The sequence below is a fragment of the Callithrix jacchus genome, chromosome 7, assembly GCF_049354715.1.
Source record: "Callithrix jacchus isolate 240 chromosome 7, calJac240_pri, whole genome shotgun sequence".
Lineage (NCBI taxonomy): Eukaryota > Metazoa > Chordata > Mammalia > Primates > Cebidae > Callithrix > Callithrix jacchus.
In genome coordinates this window covers 53,925,794-53,950,958 of record NC_133508.1, presented here as the reverse complement: position 1 = coordinate 53,950,958, position 25,165 = coordinate 53,925,794, and the positions used below count along the sequence as shown (strand labels likewise).

The 25,165-nt window shown below is 47.0% G+C and overlaps 2 protein-coding genes across 2 annotated transcripts in view; both read left to right on the top strand.

Moving 5' to 3' along the window:
- PADI2 (peptidyl arginine deiminase 2) overlaps nt 1-5,932 on the top strand; it is a 52,978-nt gene extending 47,046 nt beyond the window's left edge. Inside the window, exons 15-16 of the mRNA XM_017974364.4 lie at nt 2,127-2,255; nt 3,152-5,932. Of these exons, the coding sequence (XP_017829853.4) occupies nt 2,127-2,255; nt 3,152-3,385 (363 nt within the window). The 3' untranslated portion in view covers nt 3,386-5,932. The remainder of the gene's footprint in view (nt 1-2,126; nt 2,256-3,151) is intronic.
- Nucleotides 5,933-17,953: 12,021 nt separating this feature from the next.
- SDHB (succinate dehydrogenase complex iron sulfur subunit B) overlaps nt 17,954-25,165 on the top strand; it is a 39,426-nt gene continuing 32,214 nt past the window's right edge. Inside the window, exon 1 of the mRNA XM_002750332.5 lies at nt 17,954-18,038. Coding sequence (XP_002750378.1) covers nt 17,967-18,038 — 72 coding nt within the window. The 5' untranslated portion in view covers nt 17,954-17,966. The remainder of the gene's footprint in view (nt 18,039-25,165) is intronic.

Below are 25,165 nucleotides of genomic sequence, written 5' to 3'. Positions count from 1 at the left end.
CCAGCCTGACCAATGTGGTGAAACCCCGTCTTAAAAAAATATTTTTTTTTTAAAAGAAAAGCAGAAAACAACTCAAACTGGTTTAAGCAAAAAGGCATAATTTGCTCAAATAAGTAGAAAGTTCAGCAGTGATATGGATTTCAGGCACAGCTTGATTAGGGCTCCAGCTCCATTTCTCTGCACTGAGGGTAGAAATGTGGCTGCAACAGTTCAAGGCCTCACATGCACCCAGCACACCATCTACAAAGAGATAGGGGCTGTTTCATTCTTGTTTTGGGTCTTTTCCTTGTTATTTTTGTTTGTTTTTTGTTTTCTTCTTTTTTTCTTTTTTAAAGACAGGGTTTCACCGTGTTGGTCAGGCTGGTCTTGAACTCCTGACCTCAGGTGATCAGCCCACCTTGGCCTCCAAAGTGCTGGGATTACAGGCTTGAGCCACCACGCCCGGCCCTGTTTTTTGTTTTCCTACAGTCTCCTCTGTTGCCCAGGCTGGAGTACAGTGGAGCTATCTCAGCTCACTGCAACCTCCATCTCCCGGAGGAGAATTCAAGCAATTCTCCTGCCTCAGCCTCCTAAGTAGCTGACTACAGGCGCATGCCACCTTGCCCAGCTAATTTTTTGTATTTTTACTAGAGACGGGTTTTCACCATGTTGGTCAGGCTGGTCTCAAACTCCTGACCTTGTGATCCACCTGCCTCAGCCTCCCAAAGTGCTGGGATGACAGGCATAAGCCACCACGCTGAGCCAAGAGAGAGGTCTTGTATGCCCCACCAATTGACCAAGAGCTTGCATTTCACTGATTAGGCCAACCTGAACCAATGACTGTGACCACAGGAATTCCATACGTTGTTTGGCTTAATCCTGGGTCTGCCTGTCTCTGAGCCAGTCACTGGAGCAAGGAGGTAGAGACAAGAATCCAAAACTTAGCTTTCACCTGGAGGTGGAGGTGGGGCCAGTGCAACCCAGCAACATAGTGTGGCATGACAAGAGGAAGTGGGTGGAGTGAGTGCTGGGGAAGCAACACAAATTCACAGCACTTACTGTCTATTTAGAATTTGACTTGATTGATTTTGAGATGGTGTCTCACTCTGTCACCTAGGCTGGAGCGCAGTGGCACGATCTTGGCTCACTGCAACCCCCATCTCCCAGGTTCAAGCAATTCCCCTGCCTCAGCCTCCTGAGTAGCTGGGATTAGAGTCATGAGCCACCACACCCAGCTAATTTTTATATTTTTAGTAAAGACGGGATTTCACCATGTTGGCCAGGCTGGTCTTGAACTCCTGACCTTGTGATCTGCCCACCTCGGCCCCGCAAAGTGCTGGGGTTGCTCGTGTGAGCTGCCGCGCCCAGCTGGATATTAACTTTATTACAACTGTCCCACTCCCCCTGCCCCATGGTCATTTCTTGGCATCAGGTAGATTTGAAGCCAAATCGTGCCACCCCCTCACTTGGGGCATTAGGACCATGGGCAACTCACTAAGGCTGTCTTTGGTTCTCTCATCTCTAAAAAGGGAATAATGGGGGTTAGACACAGTGTCTCATGCCTGTAATCTCAGTACTTTGGGAAACCAAAGTGGGAGGATTGCTTAAGGTCAGGGGTTTGAGACTAGCCTGGGCAACATATTAAGACCTGTCTCTATGAAAAAAATAAATAAATAAAAATTTTTTCCTTTTGATTTGGGTGGAAAAAAGGAAAAAAGAAAAATTTTAAAGGGGATAATAATAGCATCTATATCACAGGGCTGGAGCTTAAATAAGTAATCTACGTAATGCACGTGGAACAGTACCAGGCATGTACACGTTAGCTTTTGTTATTGCCAAAGTCATCAGTGTTATCCTCGCCCGAGGGGTCACTGAGGTGCTGTGTGGGAAGCACTTAGCACAGGGAACCACTCTAGAGAGTGATCGGTACTCTGACGTCTGTGACCTTCCTCTGCCCTGTTATTACAACTGCTGTTCCTGAACCCCGATGGACAGGGCTGGGGAGAGGCTCCAGAGGCACCCACTGAGTGTTAGAGGTCTCTCTGGAGTGCCAGGGCCCCTGGCCTGGTGCTGCAGACTGGTGGAATTGACAAGGTGTCAGGTGTGTGTCCCTCACCTGCATGCCCTCCCTCCATTCTCCTACCTAGCGCTGCCTGGACTGGAACCGTGACATCCTCAAGAAGGAGCTGGGACTGACAGAACAGGACATCATTGACCTGCCCGCTCTGTTCAAAATGGACGAGGACCACCGTGCCAGAGCCTTCTTCCCAAACATGGTGAGGCCCTGCAGACCCCAACCCTCGCCTCATGCCAGTACAGGGCAGCCAGATCTAGAAGGACCCCTTGGCTGAGGCTATCCAATGGGGATGCCCAGGTCTCAAACCGGCTGAGCTGCTGTGTGACCTCACCTCAGGCACTTGCCCTCTCTGAGCTTCCATTTCCTTCTAACGTGATATGCTTGTCCTAGCTGCTTCACTGGGATATTGGGAACCCTTTTCCTTAACAGATAGGAAAGTGCTGTGCAAAAGATTAAAAGTCCTTTATGTACAGGAGGGATTCCTGTTACATAGAGGTGAGTCTTCCATAACACAGAAAGAGGTTACAACAATACACATGTGTACATGGACACAGATATACACATACCTGTGCAAAGAAACACATGTGCATTCATGGACACATGTGCACACATGCACACAGAAATAGATGCATGCATGGACACATACACACATGAACACAGAAACGTGTGCAGGTATGGACATATATACATGCATGCACACAGAAACACGTGCACTCAGAGACATATACACACATGCACACAGAAACATGTGCATGCATGGACACATATACACACACGGAGATACACATGCACACACAAATGCAAACATATACGTGTGTGCACATTTACACATATGTACGTGTACACACATACATGCACACGGCTGTGTATACATGCATGTATAGACATATGCAAATCTTCTTGCACACACATACATACAGAGGCAGATTGCCTGGTTTTCTGCCTCAGCTCTGCCATTTGTGAGTGACTTAGACCTGCTCCATGCCTATCCAACCACAGTTCCTACTTCACAGGGTTGCTGTGAGGGTTTAGGACAGGCATATGTGTAAGTGCTCACTAAATGGAAGCTGTTGCCACCACAATCCACCTTCACAGGTGAACATGATCGTGCTGGACAAGGACCTAGGCATCCCCAAGCCGTTCGGGCCGCAGGTTGAGGAGGAGTGCTGCCTGGAGGTGCACGTGCGCGGCCTCCTGGAGCCCCTGGGCCTCGAGTGCACCTTCATTGACGACATTTCTGCCTACCACAAGTTCCTGGGGGAAGTCCACTGCGGCACCAACGTCCGCAGGAAGCCCTTCACCTTCAAGTGGTGGCACATGGTGCCCTGACCTGCTGGGATCCCTGGTGTTTGCCTCCTTCCCTGAGTTCTCCAGACCCCTCACGCACCCAGAGCCTTCTGCTGCCATAGACTGGACAGCCCCGCTGGGAGACCTTTGGGATGTGGAGTGGGATTTGGGGTATCTGTGCCTTGCCCTTCCTGAGAAGGGCCTCAGTGTCATCTGAAGCCATCCCCAGTGAGCCTCGACTCTGTCCCTGCTGAAAATAGCTGGGCCAGTGTCTCTAGAGCCCCGACATAGGAACAAAACAAAACACAGCAAACCATATGCCCAAACCGTTCCCCAAAGAATTTTTAGTCTCCAGTCCAACACCACTGAATGAGGGGAGAAGGGAAGGAGATTCTGGGATCGCCAGTTCTTCCAGCAGCCATACTCTGAAAATCAAGGTAGAACCCAGGGAAAGGGACCCCAGCATCCCAGACGTATCTTGAACTGCAGTCGTCATTTGAAATCCACCTCCCTCAGGGCTTCCAGGTGGCCACCCCCAATTATTCATTCCTTACCAACCTCTCAAATCCTCTTGGCTTCCTCTCTGCAGTGTGGACACTTTTGGCTAGCCCTCCCCACTCCCTGAGGGTCCAGTAAGTTAGTTTAGAACCTTCCTGGAAACATTTCACCTGAGCAGGCTTCCCCACACGTGGGATGCTCCTTTTGCCTTGTCTGTCTCATGGATGCAGGCTCCCCTAGATGTATGGGGTTGCTTCCCGGACCAGCATACTTGTGGCATGAGAGTTCAACATGTAAAGATGCCCCTGGTCAGCCACATCCATCTTCTCTTGCCCGGCCCTTGAATCTCTGGCCAGTCCCTGACGTTCTTCCTCTCACTGCCTCGGCTTTCTTCCTTTTTATTCCTGATGCCATCTGTCCAGGCAGCTATGCAAGAACTTGTTCACCAGCAACCAGATTCACGCCTTCCCCAGGGTATCATAAGTGACATCAGATCCAATATGTAAGGACGCTGGTCTACCCTCCAGCCCAACAGCCATTTCTGGGTCAGCTGCCAGATTAGGGATGGTTTGATTATCTTATTGAAATTCACCAGTGCATTTGCCAAAGACCCTCTCATTTGGACATACCCAGATTCATTCCCTGGCTTCAACTGAAAGACTCGGTTTCAATCTTTAAAAGTACCTTTAGGGCCAGAAGAATCAATGAATTATAATCCCGTGTGAAGAACCAATTTACAACCAATGAACAGGTTATAATGTAATTTACATTCTTGGAGGAACAAGATTTTCATTAGGGATTATTTCATTCAACCACTCAACAAACATTTGTTGTGTGCCCCTAAACAACAGGCATGGTGTTGGGCTCTGCAAACACAGTGGTTAGTAGCAATCTGGACCTGATCCCTATTGGCATGGAACCCATCAGTCCCTGACATGCAAAGCCCGCATTTAAAGGCCAGCCTCTGCCCCTTCAGTGATGCTCTCTTTAGAAATGCCAGTCCAGGATGGGCGTGGCAGCTCACGCCTGTAATCCAGCACTTTGGGAGGCTGAGGCGGGCAGATCACGAGGTCAGGGGTTCAAGACCAGCCTGGCCAACATGGTGAAACACTGTCTCTGCTAAAAATACAAAAATTAGCAGGGTGTGGTGGTGGGCGCCTGTAATCCCAGCTACTTGGGAGGCTGAGGCAGGAGAATCACTTTAACCTAGGAGGTGGAGGTTGCAGTGAACTGATATCGCACCACTGCACTCCAGCCTGCAACAGAATGAGACTCCATCTCAAAAAGAAAAAAAAACAGAAAGAAATGCCAGTTCACTATATTCAGAAATCCACAGGGCACAAAACTTCCAGCAAGTCACTGTCTTGGTGAAATGGGAGGTGGGGGAGTCTTCTTTAAACAGGCCCCCTTCCCATCTAGCTGGGCAGTACCACCCATCCAATGAGTCCCCAGAGCCTCTAGAAGCTGTTGTCCCCTCTCTGGGGACAGACAGCATCTCCTCCCTTTGGAGGCCAAAGCCCCAGATCTCTCCAATCCCAGAGCTGAAAACATCAAGTGCCTTTTTGAGGGTGTCTATCTGGAGACCTAGAGTTTGTCATGTGTGTGTGTTTGGTTAATGTGGGTTTATGGGCTTTCTTTCATTTTTTTTTTTTCTAGTCTATATTAGAGGGAAGTGAGCACCTCCCATGTGCAGACAGTGTGTCTTTATAGATTTTTCTAAGGCTTTCCCCAATGATGTCGGTAATTTCTGATGTTTCTGAAGCTCCCAGGACTCACACACCCATTCCCATCTCCCTTGCCCACCCAGTGTGACAGCCTTCCGTGTGGATGTACCCCCGTGGACTCATGGCTCTTCCCCACCCCACTTTCTATAAATGTAAGCCTAGAATATGCTTCTCTTGCAAAACTCAGCCAAGTTCCTGTTTCCATCTTGATGTTGAAATATCTTATATAAGAGGGCAGGGGATGTTGTGAAGATGGCAAGAAGAACAGTTTCAAATTTCTGAAGAAGAGGCTGTGGTGGAGATCTAAAGATGTTTAGGGAAGAGCTCGACTAAAGAACAATAAAATAAATGGTCCAAGGGGAAGTCACATGGCTGTTGGTGTGATGTTCTTTACTTCTTCATAGACAAGGCCTAGAGTGAGGCAAGCCACACACTGGGCCCTCCTGGTCCTGCAGCCCCTGCTGTTCTTGGCACAGGGTCTGGGCTTTCAGCATAGGTATCTCGAGAGTTTGGAATCCCCCACACATTCAGTGGCTGCATATTACATGGCCACCACCCAAGGTCAAGACCGGTACCCTCAATAAAGCCTATGTTGTTCTGATGGGGTTCCCCAGAAGCAGACCCTGAGATGGGCACTTGGGAACAAGTGATTTATTAAGAAAGGGCCAGGTGAAGTAGCTCATGCCTGTAACCTCGACACTTTGGGAGGCCAAGGTGGGAGCATCACTTGAGCCCAGGCGTTCCATATCAGCTTAGGCAACATAGTGAGATCCCATCTCTATAAAAAAATTTTTAAAAATTAGCTGGGTGTGGTGGAACATGCCTGTAGTCCCAGCTACTCAGGTGGCCGAGACAAGAGGGTCAATTGAGCCTAGGACATAGAGGCTGCAGTGAGCCATGATCGTGCCACTGCACTACACTCTCACCCACATGACAGAGCAAGACCCTGTCTCAAAAGAAGAAAAAAAAAGAGCCTCCAAGAGAAACCAAGATGGGAACTTGGGGAGCAGGCCAGGGAAGGGGAAGAAACCATACAAAGGTGTGAGGTGAAGCCTAGACCAATACCTAGAGAACTCTGGAGCATAAATGGCACCTCTGAGCTGTTCTGTCTGGAGGCTGAGTCTTTGTCCACCCACACCAGTCATTGGCTCTGGAGACTGTGGCCCTCTGAATGGGCAAGAGGCACCAGGAGCTCACAGGCAACCATCCAAAGATCACAATTGGGATTAGGAACAAAGTCACAAGCTGGGGAATGGGCTGCCACAACCAGAAGAGGGCACCAGCCATGTCCACTGCTCTGGGTGACGTCATGTCCTTTTAATAAAAAGTTATTACACACAAATATTTGTGATTTGACCCATGATATGAAAATCCATACAACATAACCATGATCTAACAGGGTCTTTGTGAACAAACTCCTGAAGCCCTAAAATGGAGCCGCCCGATTGGTTGCTAAGTCTAGAAGCTGCTTCCAAGTTCTTTGGAAGACACTGGGGTCCCTTCTCACTCCTTAGTCCCATCTTGGGCTTCTGGACCAATGACTTGGTGTCACTATTTTAAGGGGCCACAGCAAAATAAAAATTACTGGTTGATTTACTCTCAGGCTTAACCCAAGAGCCCAGCCCTTTGATATCCCCTTTTATACCCAACTAATGTGGCCCAAGCCACTGCAAGACCAATCTTTCTTAGGTTTCCTGACCCACCTAGTTCTGCAACTACCCAAGGGATGCTGGTATGTTCAACAAGTTCATCCTGGTGGTGTTTTCACATCTTTGCCAATCACCCACCTCAGTGTCGCTGAGTGTCACCTTGAGACTTTTGAACAGCACTTTTCAGTAGAAATATAATGCAAGCTACATACTGTAATTTTGAATTCCCTAGTAGCCACATTTAAAAAGTAAAATGCAGGTGAAATTACTTTTAATAATGTTTTCTTTAGCCCAATCTATCCAAATCATTATTATTTCAACATGTAACCCAAATTCTAAAATTTTAATGAGATACTTTACATTCTCATTTTTTGTAGTAAGCCTTTGAAATCTAATGTGTATTTTATACTTATATCACATGTCTATTCAGACTAGCCATATTTTAAGTGCTCAATCCACAGGTGGCTATCATATTGGAAGATATTGTTCTAGAATCTTCTCTGCGAGGCTGAGCACCAATTGTGGAAATAGGTGCATTCCTTAAACCCCCAGAGTCTAGCTAGTTTGGCTGTAATGGTTAATAAAAGTGTATTGTTATAATACTGAAAAGAGAAATGTAAAATACACACAAGCCATCACTGGCCCTGGTATGCAGACCCTTGCCATTCCAAAAGGTCCTCTTGCCTGAACCATGGCTGCTGCCAAGTTACCAGGACCCCCCCCCTCTGCAAGGTGAGTGCCTTTGGCCAGGTCCCCTCTGCCCACTGTCAAGATAGGAACCCCCTGCCAGGTCCCCTCTTTCCCCTGTGGGTACAACTTGAATACAATTTGATTCTACATTTAATCTAAAATGTGTACTTGGAGTCCCAGGTGAGAGTAGCTCGTTATCTCAGAGTCCTCCAGCATTCCAGATGGGATCTGAGCCATACCTTGGCATAGCCGAAACCCCATGGAAGTGGTTGGGTGGGAGGTCTCTCCCCCTGAAACAAAAAGCAGCCCGGAATGAATCTGCCTCTCCGGTGAGATTCATGCAGGATCCTCTCCCAAGCGGTGTCAGGTCCAAGAGGCTGATGGAAAAGTTATTAGTAACTAAATATAGTGAGTGACTCCAAATGGCAGCATGTGGGATCCATTCTCCACCTGGGCATCCAGAAAAAGGATGCACTGAGACAGAAAGCCCAGCTCTGCAGCCTTGTTTCAAGCCTGGCTGATGCGAGAGATCTTCACCCCAGCCCCATGGCAAGCTGGGCTCTTTTCCAGCCCCGATCTTTGAAAAAGCAAAGGTCTTCTCTGGGTAGTTTCTAAGCAAACTGCTGGGTTCAGGCCATGCCAGCTCGGCCTCAACCCCTCACCTTCCACAAGCAAAAGTCTGCTTTCTGGCAGCCCTGGTTATACCCGACAGTCTCTGACCAGCATGCTAAGGCTCCATGCACAGGCTGCTGTGCTACTGAAGAGCTGAGGAGATATATTCAATCTTTAAAATTAACGTTTCATTTTCCAGCCGGGTGTGGTGGCTCACACCTGTAATCCCAGCACTTTGGGAGGCCAAGGCAGGCAGATCACCTAAGGTCAGGAATTCGAGACCAGCCTGGCCAACATGGTGAAACCTCATTCCTACTAAAATACAAAAATTAGCCACGTGTGGTAGCTCATGCTTGTAATCCCAGCTACTTGGGAAGCTGAGGCAGGAGAATTGCTTGAACCCAGAAGGCAGAGGTTGCAGTGAGCTGAGATCATGCCACTGCACTCCAGCCTGGGGGAAAAGAAAAGAGGAATTTTCTGGAAAGAAGAGAGGAATATTTTGTTTTTCTACTGATGGCAATTTCTGGCAGAGAGTTGGTGCTCAGCGAATGTGTTTTGAATAAAACAAACATCTTTTCAGCTAGGCAATGGAAGCACAAAAGTCAGCCAAACATTTCCCAAACACTGATTGCATGCCTGCCAGGTGGAACTATATGAAATGCCATTTGGAAGATCAAAATGGTCAAATAGAGGTGATTCCTGATGGTTTAACCTCATATTTTCCATTCATCATCTCATCTAATTCTCAAAACTAAGCTGTGTGGTTGTTATCTTCACCTTACAGATGAGGAACCTAAAGCTCAGAGAGAGGAATTTGCTCAAGATCACACAGCAGGTAATGGCAGAGCTGGGATTCATATCTGGGAGGTCTGGCTCCGGAGCCCACTCACTGAGCTCCTGCTCTTGACTACATATCAGAAACAGCTTTCTAGCTGGGCACCATAGCTCACATCTGTAATCTCAGCACTTTGGGAGGCCAAGGCGGACGGGTCACTTGAGGTCAGAAGTTTGAGACCAGCCTGGCCAAGATGATGAAACCCCATCTCTACTGAAATAAAAAAATTAGCCAGGCATGGTGGCTCAAGTCTGTAATCCCAGCTACTAGAGAGGCTAAAGCAGGAGAATCACTTGAACCTGGGAGGCAGAGGTTGCAGTGAGCCAAGATCATGCCACTGCACTGCAGCCTGGGTGACAGAGCAAGACTCCATCTCAAAAAAAAGGAAAAGAAAAAAGAAACAGCTTTCTAACCCAAGTTTAGTGTTCTTTCATTCACAAATGTTACCTTATCTTTGCACCAATCCATTTTTAGCATGTCAGGTGTCATATTAGAAGAATGCTATCAACAAGAAATCCCCTCTACCTGCAAGCAAGATGTCTAGAGATTATAGGATTCCTACAAACCCCTCTAAGGCAATAAAGCCCATAATGAAATGACCTCTATGTAAGTCAGTATGTGCTCTCTCTAGTCCTCAGCTAGGAGTAAGATGGCATCTCTAAATTGTGAAAAGCAAATTATATTCATTCATCCATCCGTTCACTTTTTTCCATTAACATTTGCTAAGCATCTACTGTGTGTAAAACCAGTGATCCTACTATTTTTCATCTAAACCAGGGCATTTCTGAGAGCTCAGAGGGGCCCTACAAATAATTCCACCAAGACAACAGGAGAATCTATAACCATCCTGGGCAAACCAGGGCATTTATTCTCCCTGGAAAGCCTGAGCATGAGACATGATCTCATCCCTCAAGGAGCTGACAGCGAGTCAGAGAGACAGACAGGAAAGCAGAGAGGCAGAGTGATGGAATAGGCACCTGATAAATACTTGCTGATGGAGGAATGAATAAGGTACAAAAATCTGTGGGGACACACACACACACACACATGTTTCCTGCTGGAAGAATGACCAAGGATGGCCTGGTGTTCATTAAAATGAGTGACTGCTGAATTAATGTAGGAATGAATGATTGGGCAAAGAAGGGGAGGAGGGGCTGCCAAGCTGAGTAGAGACACAAAGAGGTGCGGGTGTGTGATATGTCTGGGAAATTGTGACTATATTGAGTGGCTAAAATTCAGATTGCAATCATGCTGGAAGCTCTAGGGTTGGTGCACTGGAAACCCCCTGAATGTTTAAGAGCACTGTGGTCACATGATCAATCCAGTATTGTAGGAAGCTGACAGTAACATACTTCTTTACTGATATTAAACTCATAAAGAAAACATTTTTAAGAAACTGGCTGAGGAATGAGCAAACCACACTACAACTCTGCTTTTAAATATTCTGCAGCACATATGATGAAATGGATCTATGCATCCTAACACGGAAAACCTCCAAGACACAGCACTTGACTAAAAAATGGCAGCTTGCAGAACATGTATATTATCATTTGTCTTTTCTTTAAAAAATAAACAAAAGGCCAGGCACAGTGGCTCAGACCTGTAATCCCAGCCCTTTGGGAAGCTGAGGCAGGTAGATCACGAGGTCAGGAGTTCAAGACCAGCCTGGCCAACATGGCGAAACCCGTCTATACTAAAAATACAAAAATTAGCTGGGCTTGGCACACACCTGTAATTCCACCTACTTAGGCAGGTGAGGCATGAGAATTGTTTCAACCTGGGAGGCAGAGGTTGCAGTGAGCCAAGATCATGCCACTGCACTCCAGCCTGGGAGACAGAGCAAGACTCCATTTCAAAAGATCAAAAAAAAAAAAAAAAGAAAGAAAGAACAGCAAGCAAAGCCATGGATTTCTGTAGAAACATATATATGTAAATACATACATAGAAAAAGATCTAGAAGCAATCCCATGAAACTGACAATAGCAATCACCCCTGGGAAAGGCAGTGTGACTGAGGGGATTTAAGCTTTATCTATATTACTTGAAATTGTTACATAAAGAGAATTTAATTACATACGTACAGTATTCTAAAATAATTTTTTAGAGATACCCTTGACATCTTATTTATGCTGAAGTCTTCCCATTCTGATAAGCAAAATCTATTTCCCTAATAATGCACAGTTCTCTTTTACCTCTTTCCTTCCCCCAGCTGGACTTTCCACCAACTTAAGATTGATGGCTCCCTACAGATACTAATTCATTTAATTCTCCTCCCTGGAAGGTGACTCTGTTTCTTTTTTACCATCTTACACAATAGGAAATGAATGTACAAGGAGGTTAAGTATCTTGCTCAAGATTACAGAGCAAATGGCTGATGCAACAGGGTTTCAGACCCCTAAGGCCTGCACACTTAACCATTCCACCTCCCAGCTTCCCTAAGAGGCCAAATTGCCGTTAACATTCTGCAGCTCTCTGACTTCTGTTCCCGTCGGCTAACATCTAGCTGCTACAAATAAACATTTACCACTATTCATTTTCTGCATTTCATTTGCATGGCTCTGTCTCTGATAAAAAAAAAAAAAACAGTGCTCAAAATCCAGATTCAGCTGGAAAGGGCGTTTGATCTTAACAACATGCCCTGTTTGCAAAGTGCCCACCCATACACATCCAGAGGAACAGATTAACTGCTCATTTGAGAGTTCGCTGGTGATGGCAGACATCCGGGAGTGAGGCAGAGGTTAGCAGGGCGGGCAAGCGCCAAATGTATGTGTGTGTGTGCTGCTATAGGGCCAGCTGCATGACAGTCCCCAGAAGTCCTTGGACCACTTGCTAAGTCCCAGCAGCTGAGCTGACTTCAGCTGTGTGAAACACAGCCCCATCTGGAGTGGGGGTGGCTCATGTCTTTTTGCTCCGGGAGTTCCATAGAGGCCGCTCTTCAAATTGGAGAAGCCTGTAGCCTATGATTGTCCCCATCCCACTCAAAGAGAATATTTTGAGAAGTGTAATTATATGGTGGGGTTTGCATGGGATGAGGGAAGAGAGTTTAGATAAGCCTTTTCTAAAAGCAGGTTGGCAAGGGCTGGTAGTGAGAGCCCTGGGTAGTTCTGTGAGGCAGCAGCACCCTCTGCAGGTGAACTGGAGTGGCTGCAACCACCATGTTCCCACAAGCCTTAGGGGCACACCTGCAGCCCAGGCACCTACAACAGAAGAGGCTGACCTACTTGCTGGATGACCTGCAGTGAGTTGTTGACCCTTTCTGAGGCTCAGTTGCCTCAATTGTAAATGAAGAATAGTAATCCCTACCTTCTGCTGTAGCTGAAATTATTACAGAGAGGACATGTACCCAAAGTGTTCTGTATAGAGCCTGGTACACAGTACATCCTCCAGGCTGAGCACAGTGGTTCATGCCTGTAATCCCAGCTACTCGGGAGGCTGAGGCAGGTGGATCACAAGGTCAGGAGTTCAAGACCAGCCTAGCCAAGATGAAACCCTGTCTCTACCAAAAACAAAAATTAGCTGACGTTGGTGGTAGGTGCCTGTAATCCCAGCTACTCAGGAGGCTGAGGCTAGAAAATCGCTCAAACTCAGGAGGCAGAGATTGCAGTGAGCCAAGATGATGCCACTGCACTCCAGCCTGGACGACAGAGCAAGACTCTGTCAAAAAAAAAAAAAAAAAGTACGTCCTCAAAATTTGGCAGCTACTGTCATTAATCACTAGTCATCCCAACATCCCCACGAACCTTAGCACAGATAGCCACCAAGTGACCTAACATAAGGGACAAGGCTTCTCTGAGAACAATCATAGGTGGGGTTGGGATGGGAGCTAGAAGGGATCTGCGCCGCTGGCTGGTTGACATTTTGATTTGCCAACTCTGTCTATTCTAATGCTGGGAGTCCTTGATATCCGGCATTGGAGGCTCTGACAATAAATATATTCATGAAGAATTAAAAACAGTCCAGGTGCAAAGACACAGTCCTATAATACAAGCACTGTGGGAGGCAAGGAGATTGCTTGAGCCCAGGAGTTCGAGACCAGCCTGGGTAACATAGGGAAACCCTCATCTCTACAAAAAAAATTTTTTTGTTTTGAGACAGTCTCACTCTGTTACCCAGGCTAGAGTGCAGTGGCATGATCTCAGTTCACTGCAACCTCTACCTCCCAGGTTCAGGTGATTCTCTTGCCTCAGCCTTCCATGTCCCTAAGATTACAGGCGCCTGCCACCACACCTGGCTAATTTTTGTATTTTTAGTAGCGGTAGGTTTCACCATGTTGGCCAGGCTAGTCTCGAACTCCTGACCTCAAGTGATCCACCCACCTTGGGCTCCCAAAGTGCCGGGATTACAGTCATGAGCCACCGCAACTGGCTACAAAAAATTTTTTAAACTTAGCTAGGCATGGTGGTGCACGCCTGAGGTTCCAGCTACTAGGGAGGCTAAGGTGGGAGGATCACTTAAGCACAGGAGTTCAAGGCTGCAGTGAGCCATAATCATCCCATAACACTTAAGCCTGGGCAACAAGAACCTGTTTCAAAAAAAAAAAAAAGAGGAAGAATTAAAAACAAGCTTGCAGATAGCAATAAGTTCTATGAAGAAAATCAAATAGAGTAAGTGGGTCAAGCCCTCAGAATGCCCAGTCTGGGGAGGTAGACATATGAATGGGTCATGCTTAAAGCAGGTGTTGCATGCATAGATGGCATGTGCAGAGGATATTTTGATAGGGAGAGTCAAAGAAGGACATCCTAAGGGAGAAAAAAATTTGAGCTGAATCTTCAATGTTGACAAGTCAGCCACATGAAGGAGAAGGAAAGGACACTCCAGATCCAAGACACAAACATGGGCAAAGGCATGGAGATAGGGAATGAGGCAGGAAACAGCTGTATTACAGGGACAGACGAAACAGGCAGGGCCGGAAGGGGAGCGGGGGAGCCTGGAGCCCCGTAGGCTATCGCGGGAGTTGGTGGTTAATTGGACATAGAGGGGGAGAAGAATCAAGGATGACACCAAGTTTCTAGCTCAGATATCCAGTAGATGGTGGTGCTAATAAGAGTGGAAGTATAAACTCCTCAGGTGAGATGTACTATTTGGGATAGTTTGGGTTTAAAGGACCACTGGGACACTTAGATGGAGATGCTCAGGAGACAGCCAGAGAGACGAAAGAGGATGAGGCCCATTGGTCAAAGGCAAATGAAATCCTAAATTTTAGATGAGAAGGCCCCAGAGCCCCACCACAGCAATCTATTGCTGTAAGGTGGGTTTTTCTCAGAGGCAAATAAATCTCCCAGGCAACATCTGATATTTCCTCCTAAATCCAACCCTCCTTCGCCCTCTGGCTGGGGAAAATCACCCAAGTTGCCCTAAATTACATGACACCAGACTACAATTGATTGTACAAATGACAGTTGATACAACATAATGCTTTTTTATTTTAATTTTGTTTTTTATTTTTATGTTTTTAAGACATGCTCTTGCTCTGTTGCCCAGGCTGGAGTTGCAGTGGTGTGATCACGGCTCACTGCAGCCTTGACCTACTGCACTCAAGCAATCCTCCCACGTCAGCCTCCCAAGTAGCTGGGACCACAGGTGTACACCACCATGCTTGGCTAATTTTTAAATTTTGTGCAGAGCCTGGGTCTCACCATGTTACCCAGGCTGGTCTCGAACTCCTGGGCTCAAAGGATTCTCCCACCTCAGCCTCCCAAAGTGCTGGGATTATAGGTTTGAGCCACCTTGCCTGGCTGGTTTTAATTTTAAATTCTGGACATGATTTCTAGCTCTTGGGGGAGAGAGAGCTCCTAAAAAAAACCTCTCACCTAAGGCTGCTCAGTTTTCCTGCTGTCCAAAGACAGAGGGTCTGGAAAATAGGGGCAGCTTTTCCAACCCAAAAGCATTGTTACAAGAACTAAATGAGACTGTTTATGTAAACACCTTTGTAAGTGATAAAGTTCAGTATAAACATAGTGTGTAGCAGACTGTCTGGTGAAAAGCAATATGTCACTCTCTAGACAAATGGAAATAAATCCAAAAAACCTAGGATCTTATCGTGAGGACACCTTGGGAAAATATGTCAGGAGCAGGCCATGAAAAGTCCTTTCTGCAGCTGTGACTTTCTGGAATCCCAAAGTCCAGGGCAGAGATACAGGCACCCAAGAATTTATTCCACCATAACTTTGAGCTCCCCAAATCCCCATGAAGCCCAGGAATGATATGACTGCAGGGTGTGTGGGCCCATTTGGCACCAAGAGCCCTTCCATAAATCAAGGTCTCACTTATGCTGGCCTCAGACTGCTTTTTCCAAGGTGACCTGGGCAAAGTAAAAGGGTAGTCGTTTATCCAGGGGTGGCATCTGCCTTGGAGATGAAAGAACCCTGAAAACGCTAAGAAGACCAATTCTCTAGAAATGTATTCCTTGCAGGAAGAGCTTTCTTCAGCTCAGACGACAATTTCATTAGGAGGAGTTAGATAGAGAGAGGCAGTCTTCCCATATCCAGCCAGCTTGGGTGACACAAGAGGCCCCATGGGGCAGACTAGAGGGGCCCTGTTCCAGTGCTGCATCAGCACCAGTGAAAGTCAAGGTGACCTCAGCATTGTCACCTTCTAGGTAGAAGGCAGCCACGTGAATCACAGAATCTTCTCTTTTTTTTTTTGAGACGGCATCTTGCTCTGTCTCCAGGCTGGAGTGCAGCGGCGCCATCTCAGCTCACTGCAACCTCCACCTCCCAGGTTCAAGCGATTCTCCTGCCTCAGCCTCCCAAGTAGCTGGTACTACAGGTGCATGCCACCACACCCGGCTAATTTTTGTATTTTTAGTAAAGATGGGGATTCCCCATGTTGGCCAGGATGGTCTCAATCACTTGACCTCTTGATCCATCTGCCTTGGCCTCATGAGCCATCGCACCTGGCCTTAATCACAGAAGCTTAAATCAGAGGGCCCAACACCCTAATGGTTCAGTCAAAGATGGGGAGGGGCTTGTGCAAGGTCACATGACCTTAAAGGGAAAATATGTCAGACCCAGAGGTTCAGGCCTCACTGCACACCCCCTTTAACAAGGCCACACTGGTAGTGTAGTGGGGTTCCAGTCAAGGACTCCAGAAACTCAGTCCATCCATCCAGTTCACTTGGCCATCTTAATGTCTCCAGAAGTACCCACATCAGCGGTAAGAATGGAGAACAAAGATTATAAAAACGTGCCCTTCACATGTAAAAAACAAGCAGGAAGAAAGGGGGAAAAAAAAAACACTCCTGAGGAACCTCGGGACCTGTAAAGTTAACGACCTACACAAACACCTGGGGTGACTGAAGAGGCAGGTGCCTTGGAGGCCCCAGGCCACTCCTGCCCAAGGTAAGGCCGGACAATGAGGCCAGCTCTGAGCTGATCCATGGAAGGGGCTGGAAAAAGCAGCCGAGATGACTAAAATGGAGACTCAGAAAAAACAAAACCAAAAAACCTTCTTCAAAGGACTGCTGTGGGGATTAAGTGGGATGATGGACCATAATGCTTGGCGCAGCATAGAAATGGGTTCTGATATTAAATGGCTAACGAAGCCATCAAGGACTGGGTGTCCTTGTCTGGACACACCCTCTGTTACAGAACAGAGCTCAGGGTGTCTAGCTGTCTGCTCACTCACTTGCCTGACTCCACCGCTAGAGAGTAAATTCAACGAGCAGTGACCACCTGGCTTGCTCATTCCTGTAGCATCCCAGCGCTTGGTGCCTGGCACATAGCAGGCTCTCTGTGTGAATGAATGAATGAATGAATGAACGAACGAACGAACGAACGAACAAAAGAATGGCAACCTTGAGCCACCTTTGAAATCATCTCAGCTCATTCACCAACCGCCCAGTTTGCCTGGGACTCTCTCCGTGCTGAAACCTGGGCAGCCTCGGGCTAGCTGCACATTACCCGACAGAAACGCCTGACTCAAGCCAGTAAGTGGCAGAGATAAACAATAAGACTGACAAATTCTTAGGCGGGGCGCTGTGGCTCATGCCTGTAATCCCAACACTTTGGGAAATCAGAGCAGGAGCCCAGGAGTTCGAGACCAGCCTGGGTAACATAGCGAGATTCCATCTCTACAAATATATATATTTTTTAAATTACCCGGGAATAGTGGCTCACGCGCCTGTAGTCCCGAGCTACTCGGGAGACTGAGGTGGGAGGATTGCTTGAGCCTGGGAGGTCGAAGCTGCAGTGAGACAAGACTCCAGCCTGGGCAACAAAGTGAGACCCTGTCTCAAAAAAAAAATTTTTTTTTTCAGGAAGAAAGGGGTTAAAATCGGAGCAGGGACCCGGACATGATGGCTCCGCCCCATCTGAGTCTTAGCCCCACCCCTGAAAGCCGCCCGGCCTCTCAGACTCCTCTAGCTTCTGAGAAGGTCACCTTAGGCGGGGGAAGCCAAATGGGCATGCGCGGCTACTGCGCTATTGCGCACGCTCGCCGTGATTTGCCCCACCTTCCCTCCGCCCACCGGGGAAACCGGAAGCCGCCTCCCACTTGGTGGCTCTTACGCGGCTAGCGGGTCCTCAGTGGGTGCAGGCTGGGCGCCGCAATGTTCGACGGGACAACGGCGGAGGGCGATCTCGGGGTTAAGGGGTGGGGCTGACGTCAGGAGGCAAGATGGCGGCGGTGGTCGCCCTCTCCTTGAGGCGCCGGTTCCCGGCCACAACCGTTGGCGGAGCCTGCCTGCAGGTGAGTCCCAGAGCCTCAGAGAAGGAAAAGGCAGGAAAGTCGTGGAGACTGCCTGGAGCTGAGGGGGCTGCGGAGAGGCTAAGGAAGCACAGGGCAAGGCCTCAGGGAGAGGGAGGACTTCCTCCCACGGGCGCAGTGCTTTGATTTGGCCTGGAGCATGCCTGTCAGTTATCCTGCGCCTCACACCAGCTTGTGAGTTAGGGCAGGGGCAATTTTTTACAGCTAAGGGGGGAAAAAGTTCAAAGAGGGGACTTGAATTGCTCAAGGTCAACGGCAAGTGAATGACTGCTGGAACCAGAATTCGAATACAGAGGAGTTCCAAGCCCTTTTTCTGCCACCAAACTGTCACCTCTGTGGAAAAGGGAGACCTGTGCGTTGTGAAGGATGGGAATTGGGAAGCGAGGTCACCCCTCTAGGGTGCAAGGTTGAGGACCGCGATTGGTGAGGAAAGGATGTGTGAATTGATGGGGACGGGACAGGGGAAGGGAGAAATGGAGAGAAATGCACCCAGCCCCTTACCCCAAAGGATCCCGCTGGTGGATGGCAGGGGGTGCAGGAAAGACTGGGTTCCTTAAAGCAATGTCACCCATAGATTTACTAGAATCCTCTCAGTGTTTCTGACTCTAAAGGGCATGATAGGGACCTCATAGAGTTGACGTGGAATGACAGGGAGAGAGCTTGGCGCTGTTCTTATTGCTGTGCAATGTGCAGTGATTTTCTCACACCTTTGTATGGTCAAGAAACAACACACTACTGATCCGCATTCTAAGTGGGAACGTTTAAAAGGGGGAGGGAAATTGCTTTTGTATACATAAGGGACTAAGGATTTACAAATCCTTTCGAAGTCTGTTTCCTCTTCTGGGCTTCTCAACCACCCCTTTAAGGCGGGCAAGCAAGAATTCTTACCTTCTTTTTGGAGCTTTAAAAACTTGTGGCCCCTACAAAGAAAATTTTTTGCTTGCTCAAAATATCACAGCCCCAAGAACTGGCAGGTGAGACGGTTTTTTAACATAGTACCAGAAAAACTCCTTAGCATAGATCTTCGGACATGGTTGGTGTCCAAGAAATTTTAGTTCCTCTTCTTCTCTTGCACTTAAATGAGGACATCTTTCATCTTAAGTTCCTGAGTACGTATTGCCCATGTTCTAATCCTAGTTCTATCCAGCATGCTCTGTGTGAACCCGCATCCACTCTCTCTGCATCAGCCTTTCTGAAAAGGGGAGATAGAGGAAGGACAGCCTACCAGAGTCTCAAGCTGACACCCTCTGAGGATTAAATTGATAATCGATCATGATCGTGTTTACTCGTTCCTTTTATGGTTGCTGAGCAAGCAAACTGTGAGAGCCCCACCAATGAGAGAGAGTTCCAAAGCACGGGCCCCTCTTCTAAGAAAGAATTGTAGAAAAGGCTAGTTTCTTAGGTCATTGTCATTCCACAAGGCCTTTGGTGCTAATACAGTACCCACCTTTGGAGGGCGTTGCCTGGAATTACAACAATGACCTATGAAACTTGCCTGAGGGCAACAGAAAACAGAGGAGCGCCAAGGCCTCCCTTTCCTTGTGGGAATGTGCATATATTTATACCCACAAAGGCTGCCTCAAAAGAATTCAGTAATAAGCTTGGTGTGTTACCTGTGGGGTAACATTCAAGTTCAGGTTCTGAATTCTTTTTATGCATATGGTCTGTACCACTGAACCACAATTCTGCCTTTAAGTATTTAACTGTAATATATTAACTATTACTTGTGTTGCCTTATTTCTTCATCCGGACTATGAACTCCTTTAGGGCTAGATGCACCCTTAAAAGTGTGTATCTTGGCTGGGCGCGGTGGCTCAAGCCTGTAATCCCAGCACTTTGGGAGGCCGAGGCGGGTGGATCACAAGGTCAAGAGATCGAGACCATCTGGTCAACATGATGAAACCCCGTCTCTACTAAAAATAAAAAAAATTAGCTGGACATGGTGGCGCATGCCTGTAATCCCAGCTACTCAGGAGGCTGAGGCAGGAGAATTGCCTGAACCCAGGAGGCGGAGGTTGCGGTGAGCCGAGATCGCGCCATTGCACTCCAGCCTGGGTAACAAGCGTGAAACTCCGTCTCAAAAAAAAAAAAAAGTATCTTGCCAGGTGCGGTGGCTGACGCGTGTAATCCCAGCACTTTGGGAGGCCAAGGCAGGTGGGGTGGATCACCTGAGGTCAGGAGTTCAAGACCAGCCTGCCCAACATGGTGAAACCCCATCTCTACCAAAAAATATACAAAAATTAGCTGGGCATGATGGCGGGTGCCTATAACACTGGAGGCTAATGCAGGAGAATTGCTTGAAACTGGGAGGCCGAGGGTGCAGTGAGCCAAGATTGCGCCATTGCACTCCAGCCTGAGTGACAAGAGTGAAACTCCCTCTTAATAATAATAACAATAATTGTGCATCTTGTTCCTCGGGCTGGGAGGGCTAGGATACCTGTCTACAAATCAGAATAATGCAAACACTGACAAGGTTGCCAATCTTGTAGAGCAAAAATTATTTTCTGGGCTATGCTAGAAGCTTGACCCTCCCCAGTTATCTTATGAGGCAGATATTAATACCACCCACCCTTTACAAAGGAAGAAATAGAATCAGAAATTATTAAATTTGGGAAAGAACCCCAGCTAGTAAGTGATAGAGCTTGGATTTGAAGCATCACCAGTCACACTTTTCAGCAAGCCTGCACCTTCTGTTTTACTCAGGCTTATCTTCATACAGTCCTTTTTGCCTTCTTGCTCTCCATTTCCCCACCTTCTTCTCCGGCCTCCAGGTCTTTATCCACTGCATCCAACTCCAAGCCTGCTCCCAAAGGACACTTTACTAGAGGAACAACAACCAGCCTTCAGCACCATTCAGAATTCACCCTTCTCAGTCCAGTTGTTGCTTGCCTTGCTTAAATTATAAACTATGAAGTTCATGCTATCCAGGATTTCCTAGGAATGTACTTTCTGCCTTGAATTCTCATTAGTCTTGTAGATAACGTAAAAGTGCTTTCAGGGGGGCCCTCTTTCATTGTGGATTTATAGTATAAATTGATGTACCGGTAACAAGGGGGAAAAATCATACAGTCTCAATGTATGATTAGAGTAACAACTTCTCTTCTTCCTTGGGTCTCATTGCAAAATGGAATCATCTTTTTGTGCTGTTCCATTTTGTGTTTGCATTTTCACCACTGGCTAAAAGATTGGGTTTTTGAATCAAGTGACTTGTGTTGCTGTATGATCCTATCCTCATCCTTTAACTGGGAACAATCAAACATTTCTCATTGAGATGTTATAAAAATTAGAGATCATTTGGCACAGTGTGTGACACATGATAAAGGATCAGTGAGTGAAATCTAGCAAGTTTTTAGATTTATGTATCAGGGAATTTTTCGTTCATCACAGACAACATAATCCTGTGCATTAACTCTTCGTACAGACCTCAAGATGAGCAAAGCTCCATCACTTTCAGAACCATGACCACCTCTGGTGATTTTGATTTCAGAATCTTCTATCATTCTGGTAAACCCCCTTTGCCCCACCAAGTATTATACGAAATACTTTTTTTTTGTTTTTGGGAACAGAGTCTCACTGGCCCTGTTGCCCAGGTGGGAGTGCAGTGGCACCATCTCAGCTCACTGTAACCTCTGGGTTCAAGCGATTCTTCTGCCTTAGCCATTACAGATGTCTGCCATCATGCCCAGCTAATTTTTTTATATTTTTAGTAGAGATGGGGTTTCACCATGTTGGCCAGGCTGGTCTCAAACTCCTGACCTCCGGTGATCTACCTGCCTGGGGTATACTGACTTAGACATTCAGTGTAGTACATGCTGGCATTGCTCTTATTTCACATCATTCATATGATAAGACTTAAAAAAATTAAATCTGTTCTAATGCAAACTTAATCTCTTTTGGAAAGATAATACATGATCGAGTATCTGTGTAGAGTCCGGGCACAGTGGCTCACACCTGTAATCCTAGCACTTTGAGAGGCCAAGGTGGGTGGATCACCTGAGGTCAGGAGTTCAAGACCTGCCTGGCCATCATGGTGAAACCCCATCTTTAAAATTAAAAAAAATTTTTTTTAAAGAGTATCTGTGTAGAGTGGACATGAAACAGATATTTAAGTATTAGAAAGAAATGTTGACGGTAATGTGGCAGGTTACTAGTCATCCCATAGGCCTTGTGGGACTGAGACTCAGCTTGATAGAGCCTATTGTCTGTTGCCCACTAACTATACTAAATCAGGCTTTAGAACTAGGTGGGGGTTATAGCTGACATCTCCAGAGTCCCAGATTCTGTTTAAAGCCAGGTTAGGGGCCAGGCATGGTGGCTTACGCCTGTAATCCCAACACTTTGGAATGCCGAGGCAGGTGGATCACTTGAGGCCAATTGCTTGAACAGTTCTCTGTGGAGGTTGCAGTGGTCTGAGATCATGCCACTACACTCCAGCCTGAGCAACAGAATGAGACTCTCCAGAAAAAAAAAAGTCCAAGGTAGGGCCAGGCGCAGTGTCTCACGCCTGTAATCCCAACACTTTGGGAGGCTGAGCTGGGAGGATTTCTTAAGCCCAGGAGTTCCATACCAGTTTAGGCAACATAGCAAGACCCTGTCTCCAAAAATTCGCTGGGCATGATGGTACACACCTATAGTCCCAGCTACTCGGGAGGCTGAGGCAGGATAATCGCCTTAGCCCAGGAGTTCAAGGCTGCAGTGAGCCACGTTCTCCAGCCTGGGCAATAGAGCAAGACCATGTGTCTATAAAAATAAAAAATAAAGGCCGGGCGCGGTGTCTTACACCTGTAATCTCAGCATGTTGGGAGGCCGAGGTAGGCAGATCACCTGAGGTCAGGAGTTTAAGACCAGCCTGACCAACATTGAGAAACCCCATCTCTACTAAAAATACAAAATTAGCCGGGCATGGTGGCACATACCTGTAATCCCAGCTATTTGGGAGGCTCAGGTAGGAGAATTGCTTGAATCCAGGAGACAGAGGTTGCGGTGAGCCGAGGTTGCGCCACTGCACTCCAGCCTGGGTAATGAGCGAAACTGTCTCAAAAACAAAAAAAAGACACTTGACTAGTTGTTAAAAAAAGAAAAAAAAGGTATATTGTCCCACTTCCCCTACCACCTGCCTCAGGCACAGTAGCCACCCGCTCTGGAAAACAATTTTGTCAGTTCCTTAAAAAAAACGGCCAGGCGCGGTGGCTCACGCCTATAATCCCAGCACTTTCGGAGGCCGAGGCAGGTGGATCACGAGGTCAAGAGATCGAGACCATCCTGGTCAACAAGGTAAAACCCCATCTCTACTAAAAATACAAAAAAAATTCACTGGGCATGGTGGTGCACACCTGTAGTCCCAGCTACTCAGGAGGCTGAGGCAGGAAAATTGCTTGAACCCAGAAGGCGGAGGTTGCGGTGAGCTGAGATTGTGCCATTGCACTCCAGTCTGGATAACAACAGTAAAACTCCGTCTCAAAAAAAAACTAAATTTGTAGCTACCGTGCAGCCCAACAGTTACACACCTGGGTGTTTATCTTGAGAAATGAAGACTTCATGTTCGCACAGAAATTTGTCCACAAATGATCATAGCAGCTTTATTAGTGTCACCAAAAATTAGAAACATCCCCAATGTCCTTCAGTAGTTACATGGTTAAACTGTGGTCCATCATACCATGAAGTACTACTCAGCCATAACCCGAAAAAAGCTACACAGCAACTTGGATGACTCTCCAGAGAATTAGGCTGAATGAACAAAGCCAGTCCCAAAAGGCTGATACTAGATGATTATGTTTATATAACATTCTTGAAATGACAAAATTTGAGAAATAAAGAACAGATAGTGATTGCCAGGGCTTAAGGCGTGTAGGAGAGGGAGAGTGGGAGAAAGTGGACATGGCTGTAAAAGGGCAGTGTTAGCGATCCTGTGCTTATGGGAATGTCCTGTGTCTTGACTAGCACTGTCAGTATTGTGGTTGTGATTGGTGTGCTACAGTTTGCAAGATGTTTCTGTTGGGGAGACTGGGTAAAAAGTATGTGGGTCCTGGAATGGTGGTTCATGCCTATATCCCAACTCTTTGGAAGGCCCAGGCAGAGGATCACTTGGGGCCAGGAGTTCAAGACTAGCCTGGGCAACATAGTGAGGACCTCCCTTATCTCTACAAAAATAATAATTAAAAAACTAACTGGGCATGCATGTAGTCCCAGCTACTGTGGAGGCTGAGGTGGGAGGATCACTTGAGTGCAGAAGGTTGAGGCTGCAGTGAGCTGTGATTATGCCACTGCGCGATCAATGACAGAGCAAAACCCTGTCTCTTTTGTGTGTGTGTGATAGAGTCTCACTTTGTTGCCCAGGCTGGTGTACAGTGTCACAATCTTAGCTCACTGCAACCTCTAACTCCCAGGTTCAAGTGATTCTCCTACCTCAGCCTCTCAGGTAGCTGGGATTACAGGTGCCCACCACCACATCCAGTTAATTTTTTTTGTATCTTTAGTAGTTACATAGTTTCACCATGTTGGCCAGGCTGGTCTTAAATTACTGACCTCAAGACCTCAAGTGATCCCCTCCGCCTTGGCCTCCCAAAGTGCTGCGATTACAAGTGATAAGAGTGTGTGGAGTCTCGATATTATTTTTTTTGTTTTGTTTGAGACAGGGTCTCACTCTGTTGCCCAGGTTGTAGTGCATTGGTGTAATCTCAGCTCACTGCAACATCTGCCTCCCAGGTTTAAGCGATTCTCCAGCCTCAGCCTCCCAAGTAGCTGGGACTACAGACATATGCCACCATGCCCAGCTAATTTTTGTATCTCTAGTAGAGACCGGGTTTCACCATGTTGGCCAGACTGGTCTTGAACTCCTGACCTCAAGTAATCCACCTGTCCTGGCTTCCCAAAGTGCTGGGATTTCAGGCGTGAGCCACTGCACCTGGCCTCAGTCTACAAATGCATGTGAATCTATAATTATTTAAAAACAAAAAGGTTAATTTTTTTAAAGGCAGCTAACTATGGATATATGCAGTAACTTGTATGAATCTCAGAAGCATCATGTTGCATGACAGAAGCTGACACAAAACTACATACTGTATGATGCCATTTATATGAATTCTGTAAAAGGCAGATTCATGATGATA